The 7,276-nt window shown below is 37.9% G+C and overlaps 1 protein-coding gene across 2 annotated transcripts; it reads left to right on the forward strand.

The window, feature by feature from the left end:
* The first annotated feature begins 1,260 nt into the window (after positions 1-1,260).
* On the forward strand, positions 1,261-3,487 carry LOC108671467. 2 transcript variants are annotated; one of them, XR_001930813.2, is made up of 6 exons: positions 1,261-1,387; positions 1,626-1,753; positions 1,995-2,092; positions 2,328-2,465; positions 2,857-2,970; positions 3,399-3,487. XR_001930813.2 is itself a non-coding variant. In XM_018159018.2 (5 exons), exons 1-5 carry the CDS (start codon positions 1,323-1,325, stop codon positions 2,908-2,910), a joined length of 483 nt encoding a protein of 160 aa, XP_018014507.1. In that variant the 5' UTR covers positions 1,261-1,322; the 3' UTR covers positions 2,911-3,413. The 2 variants fall into 2 exon arrangements, 1 of the variants encoding a protein (XP_018014507.1); XM_018159018.2 differs by having other exon boundaries at positions 2,857-3,413.
* Positions 3,488-7,276: the final 3,789 nt, after the last annotated feature.

Here is a 7,276-nt window from a genome sequence, read left to right on the forward strand (position 1 = left end):
GGGCTTGGAAATTTATTTAGTTCTGGAATTCTAATCCCGTCATTCCCATTATCCTTAATCTCGATTCTAAAAAAGCCTATGCATTTTAATTAAATAAGGACTCATTAAAACCAACATTTTGTACAAAAGTTAGAATTTCTGTTTTACTCCTGTTTCGAAATATCTTGTTGCAACAACTTTAATTTCTAGCGCGAGCGGAAAAGCTTCTTAGTTTTCATGAGGCAATAGAACCCTAAAAACTGTAACTGTGGCCTATACGTTTCTATGGACGAGTCTGTTGTTTCTGCTGAGTGGCGACTTATGTGTCATGAAGTAGCGTCATTCGAATCTAACTCACTGTCACATTTGCTTTATTGACTTGGTTAACTCAACTGCCTCACCATTTAACATGTAACTTGCCAAGCCATTTTTTGTAATCCTTGGCAGTTATTATTGGAAACGTTATTGGCAGGAAACGTTATTGGCAGGAAACGTTATTGCCTCAGAACCAGCGACTCCATCAAAATTCTCATCCAGTTTTGTAGGATAGAATGTAGGTATATTGTAATGTGTAAAGGAATATCGAGACAGTCCATGTAGTGTAATGATTGTAACTAGCTTGCTACCCAGAATGTCACATGCTAGAGTGTATAGTGTAATGTAGAATCGAGCAATGAGGCAGCTCATGAATTATAAAGATTAATGCTGACACTACCTATACTGACACCGTACAATTTAGAATGATCATGCCGAGGTGCAAGTTCAGCTGAACACGCTCAGATTGTGATCATTTGCGATCTAAATTCATCATTCACATCATCTGTCTTGACGTCGTTGCCAATATAGAACATCTGTTTAAGAGCTTTGCCACTTCACCTGAACCAACGCTAAGCACCGAGGATGCATGGTCTTCTCATCAGATATACCGCCACGTATGACGAAAAAATTTTGTTCTAACGCACATTGAGGTTCTTTTAGCATATAATTTTCCATGAAAAAAATTAGAAACTTAAACATAATTTTGTCATCGCCGCTTATATTTCTACTTCATTTTATATATTTTTTATTTTTCAACCAGAAAGTTTAAATTTTCTTAACATACAGTTAAACCTAAATGTCAACATTTGATAGTGGAGCTATAGATGCTGCACTAGCTATGGTGACAGATGATTTCTGACAGACAGCTGTGAGCACACGATCGACAAATAAAACCAACTGTTTCAATAATATCATGAAGCTATAAAGGCAGACCATGTGTCGTATCAAGTCACAGGACATCTAGCAGCCTTCCGTTCACGCCGCATTTTGCCTTCGCCTTTTGCCGCGCCTTTACGTCTACCAACATGATGAAATCTGTCGGTCTTGTCCTTCTTCTGATTGCAACCTTTGCCTACTCCAGTGTTGAAGGGTAAGTGAACTCAGCAATTGCATTCTTGCGCTGTGCTCTCCACTCCTGTTCACCTGTATCCTAAATTATTAGATGATATTGCTTTGTCCTCTAATTTTAAACAACCATTACAAATTAATGCTGAAAAGGTTGCTTTAGAGCTATGGATATTACTTGTTTTCCTGACTCGAGTGGGAAATGTTTATCTTTCGATGTTTCTCGTCTAGTGTACTTATTCGTATTCATTTCTCTGCCGCAGAAAACCCAGAAAATGTGGATCATCAGTGGAAAACGCCATATTTGAGAATCAAGACCTCAAAGATGCCTTGAGCGCCTGCAAGTCGGATCCAAAGGGAAGTGCAGCCTTGGCCGCCCTTGCCCTCACAGGTGGGATATCGTAAGATTAGTTACCGTCAATTGGTTTATCTGAAATTTACTACCATAGCGCTAATCTATGGGCATTTCTCCCAATTGATATTTTTTTTTGTTTCCAAAACTCAGTTCAAGACCTTGTATTTTTAATTATTTGTGTTATCTAGAGACGTATCTTGAAATAGTGAGTGGAGCTATCACAAATTCATGAGAGATCTAAAAAATTAAACGCCATTTACGTGTTCTGCCGACCAAGCTACCTGCAGGGGTTACAACTTCAAGGTGGCCCGTGGCGACAAGTGCGATGAAGTTGTAGCTCCCTACATGAAATGTGTAGCTGGGAAACTTGGTTACGTAAGTCAGGAAATATTGCTTAGATACATTTCCATCATCTGTCATAAACTCCCTTTTGGATATTAGCTGACACTATTTGAGGTGTTGAACGTGACGGCTCATAATGTGACCAACGCTGTATATATAATGCACCATCAGAGATATCTATTTCAAACAATTTCATAAGTTATTAAATTATATTATGAAGTTACAACCCTTGCAAATATGAATATAGCACTCATTCATTTATTTGTAGTTGAAAGCTGATGGCTCCATCGACGGCGCAAAAATCCTAGCACAGTACAGGAGTTACGCCGTCGCTCGCGGTAGTATCTGCAGAAATGAGTACGACTTCGGTGCGCGGCACTGTGGCACTAGCATCAGCAACTACGCGGTAAATTTTTATTGCCTTTGAGAGACGCACGCATATAGTTATTTCATAGCAGGACAACGAGTTAAGATTATTTCGACCTGAATTTGTGTCAAATGTAAACTTGAACGCCGAGTGATAATTTGATTTACGAGCATGTGGAAACTTATGCAAATCATTCATATTTCTTGTGAAAATACGTGTCGAAATTCCATTTTCTGATGACAATGCGATATATGATTATCTGTGAATCTGTGTCACATATCATTCTAACTCTCTCAAATTTCTTTGAATATTGTTGCGTAAAGTTATCGCTGAAATTCTAAGCATTCATTCACTTCTATCCACTACAACTGAAGCAGAACTTCTTGCCACGAACTTTTTTGTTGTTGATAAAATGAACTATCCCGAACAGTTCCTGGGGAGGGCCGAATGCCTCATCACGGCGATGTACCAGTACCCTGGTTGATTTGCGCAATCTGGTCCTCATTCCTTCATCTGACTGGCGGCTTTGAAGTGTTCACAACAGGTGCACAATAATAATTAGGGGACCACTTTATCCAGTCGATGCATCCACGTGCTGTAAAAATTGTCTAATCCGAAGTTCATTGTAATTTGTGAAATAATAAATTCAATAAATCCTACTTAGAATCATATTAACAATTATTATTCAAAAGTGAAATTGAAACACTTTTGAAGAAGTGAAGCATTTTGCTGTGTACCAATATATTTTGTGTCAAGAAATTTTTATTTGATGCACTTGAATTTATTATAATTCGAGAGGTTCAATGTCATGTGGCTTGAATGTAAGTTCAAATAAAAAGGCGTGTAACCAATCATTATAAAACTTAAATATAATCAAAAATCATAATGTTCCATAGTGTTCTTTGCACTTCAAAATTGGTGACTTGTTGTTGATTATCAAACCTCTGTACTTGTTTTTTCTTCTCTTGATAGGTTGACAAAGTTTCTGAACACTTCAAAATTGGAACTTGGAACTTTCACACAGCTTGGACGAAATAATTTACAATATATTATGAGCATTACTGTTGTTTTGATTGGCCCTTTTGTTGCGGATAAAATGTTGGATTGTCCGTTGCCCAGATCTTCATATGTTGAACGCGCATTCAAATCATAAGGTAATTAAAAATTCATTAAGTAAATACACACAAGAAAAGTAAACCCAAAAGATCCGAGAAACCAATGGCAATAGCTATATTTAAGTGGCAGCGATGCAATGCATTTAGTTTCGAAAGACACATCACTGTCTGTAACTTGAAGTAAATTTCACGAACATGCATTTAGGGACAGAGAAATGTTAGAGAGACGACGTAAAGACATAAGGATGAAATGAAAACTGGAATGATGGGAAAGAGAGTGGTTGAACAGAAGCCATATTTGTACATCGAATACCATTTGTTTCTGCAAGAAAACGTGAAACACACAGCAATCATTTTAAATTAGAGCGATTTTTAAATCGATAAATGGAATAATGTTGATCAAGATGATCATTACTGGGATATGATCAAATGATATTAATATCAATGCAATCATCCTAAGCATAACTAACTTGCTGAAAATTATTTTCAACAAGTTTGTATTGAGACATGAATATTTCTGCGATTTGATAGAAATCGAGAGTCATCGCTACATCTCTGGCGGAATAAATAATTCCCAACATTCTTGAATAGCTTACCAATGTTTGTTACATTGCTTTGAATCAATCCCCTTTATGTTTGAAGCGATCGATAACTTTAAGGATCATTTATCCCACACTCATGGACAAAAAAATTATTCCGGCTCCGAAATATGATTATTGGAAAATACGTAAATCTCGCAGATTTTTAGCCCCTGACCCTTCTGATCCCAAATCATGTCTATCCATCTCCTACCTGTCGATTTCGTCGAAACTACTGGAACGAATTGTGGCCCCTGAGCTGAACAACCATCTTCTACAGGCCAGTCCAATGCCTCTAGACTGCATATCGTCATCTCCACTCAACGGAAACCGCTGTGCTGAAGGTGCTTTCAGCCTTTCTGCAAGCAGTAGACCGCGGTGACATTGCGGCACTGGCTTTACTCGCCCTGTCGGTCGCGTTTGACATAGTATACCACGCCACTTTACTGCGTCGACTTGACGTATCATTCGGCCTGCGCGGCTCTGTGTTGCGGCTGTCTCTTATACACATCTAGATGTGTATAAGAGACAGATATTGTAATGTGTAAAGGAATATCGAGACAGTCCATGTAGTGTAATGATTGTAACTAGCTTGCTACCCAGAATGTCACATGCTAGAGTGTATAGTGTAATGTAGAATCGAGCAATGAGGCAGCTCATGAATTATAAAGATTAATGCTGACACTACCTATACTGACACCGTACAATTTAGAATGATCATGCCGAGGTGCAAGTTCAGCTGAACACGCTCAGATTGTGATCATTTGCGATCTAAATTCATCATTCACATCATCTGTCTTGACGTCGTTGCCAATATAGAACATCTGTTTAAGAGCTNACATCGCGTACATATATTATAAAAAAATTCATTCACGCCACCGGTTTTATGAGAGCCAGCAATGATGAAAACGACATTTACAAGCTGACGCCATGGTTGCGGCAGATTATTGGCATGCGTTACAACGATTATTTCAAGTTCTTCTTTCATTAGTCGGCTTAAATCGTAAGTTGACCAAGAATTTAACGCAAAGAAAACGTCATGTGAATTCTTCATAAATTTACTGATAACGTTTAGGAGACCAACTCCATCATCAGTTTAAAACTGCGAGAATATAAGTTTTCGTTGTTGCCTTGTCGGTTTTTCGTTACTTAGGTTTTAATCTGCTATACGTGTTAATTTTGATTTTAAATGGTGATTGTACTTGCATTATTAAATTTGGAGTTGATGAGGAAGCTGATCTTCGTTAATTTCTTGTGGTTTTATTTCTATCATAAAATATTAGGGCCAGTCAAAGGCATAAATTTATGGCTGAATACAATAGAAACTGAGTCCTGAATAATGAAATTTGAGTATGTTAATGCTACTTTATATATATTATTCTTACAATATGTATGCGCTTCCAGCTTTTACGATGATAAGAGATTCAAAAAATGCAAATTTAAATACCAATCAACATTCAAACCATAAATATATTTATGCATTCACTGTACCGTGTAACTTAAAAATTACATTCAGCCGCGCCTAAAGTTAGTAATAAATAAAAATTATGTTAAGTCGGGTCTAAAGTTAATAATTTAAAACTGCAATTTCTATGATCGCTAAATATTTCTATGGACCGCTAATGGTTATCAACTTGATTTATGATGACGGTTGATCAACGGTGCTAGTCATTCTTAATATGATTTTAGCTATTGACATGCTGTGTGATGAACCTTGAGTATATGTTGGGATAATGACATGAGGCGTCATTACCTTTAATTGTTTGTCACGTGTACCAACGAAATAAAAATCTTGGTACCTGTACACGATTGTTTTGCTATCAAATAGTTTGCTAGTTTTGCAGATAATAAATTTTGTTGTGCATATTTTAGCAGCCATGAGTCACATGTCGCAGCTGATGCTCTATGGCCAAAGTAATCAATCAAAGCTCAATGATTACAGATCAGAACAACTGCTCATACAGATGATATTTGCTTCGACATTGAACCTCTTCTCGAGAGCTATGAATTCATTGCAATAGACTTACCATGAATAATTCTTGCCTTTATTTCCAGATATGAATGAGTATTTCCTCTATTTATGGCGTTTTTGTCTTGTGCATATTATCCTTTGTGTCTTGCCGACGAGCCAAACAAAAATTAGAATTTTTTTATTAAAATTCTGCAGGTTGAACTTCTACGGCGATCCATGGACTGCGTAGAGCATGCAATAAAATTACCAATATTTGTAAAAGGTTGTGTTTTATATCAGGCTGATTCAATTACAAGCCATTGTCTTTAAATGCAATTTCCATTATAGTGGAATACCCGCCGAGGTAAATACGAGTAATAGCGGAGTCAAGAGCTGGTTGTGGTCAGAGCCGCCACGCTAGCGCAATATATCGTCCAATTATATTGTTCATCGTTGTCAATAAAAATATCACCTCTCACCGATTTCATAGATACTACACTCACACAGTGAACATTTACATACTCGTCGGTGTTTACAGACGCTTTCATCAGATTAGCTTGTCCGCAACAAATTAGGAGTGAACAAACCCATTTAAATAGAAAACAAAATAAACTTCAAATACCCAAGGGTGACACGGGAAAATATGCCGACTGTAGCCTTGGAATTCAAGCGTACGACTTTTGCACTGAAAGTCTACATCTGTGCCGAGTTGACCACAACAGAACGTAATTTGAAGATGAATTGCTAAATTATTTAAGGTATGAATTTCATTGAAAGTTAGGGCGCAGGTATCGAGAATGTTAGGAAAGTGGGTTTAACCGATGTAGAATGTGTCAGACGCATTTGCTTCGAGATCCGAGTTTATTTAAATCTAACGCAGGCGTCAGGCGAGCTTATCGTGAGGGGAATTCCATGAGTCGTGCAATTCGACGTCTACTTCGAGGGATAGAGACAAGTGTGCACGTTGGTTACGTATAACGAGCTGTAGTTCGCGCCTAAGATAGGATCTTGAGAGCTACCCGTAACTGTGTACAGACTGCGAACTTCCTGACGGCCGCGGCCACCATGCAGCCGGCGGCTTCGCCTGTTTTCGAACATTGATGGTTTGAGAAACTTAAACTTGTCCATACTGTTACGATTCATCTTAGAGCATTTAAAATCTACAAGTGACGTCGAGAATACGGTCGGACACAGCAGCAGACGTAC

Source organism: Hyalella azteca, unplaced genomic scaffold, assembly GCF_000764305.2.
Source record: "Hyalella azteca isolate HAZT.00-mixed unplaced genomic scaffold, Hazt_2.0.2 contig5607, whole genome shotgun sequence".
Taxonomy (NCBI): domain Eukaryota; kingdom Metazoa; phylum Arthropoda; class Malacostraca; order Amphipoda; family Hyalellidae; genus Hyalella; species Hyalella azteca.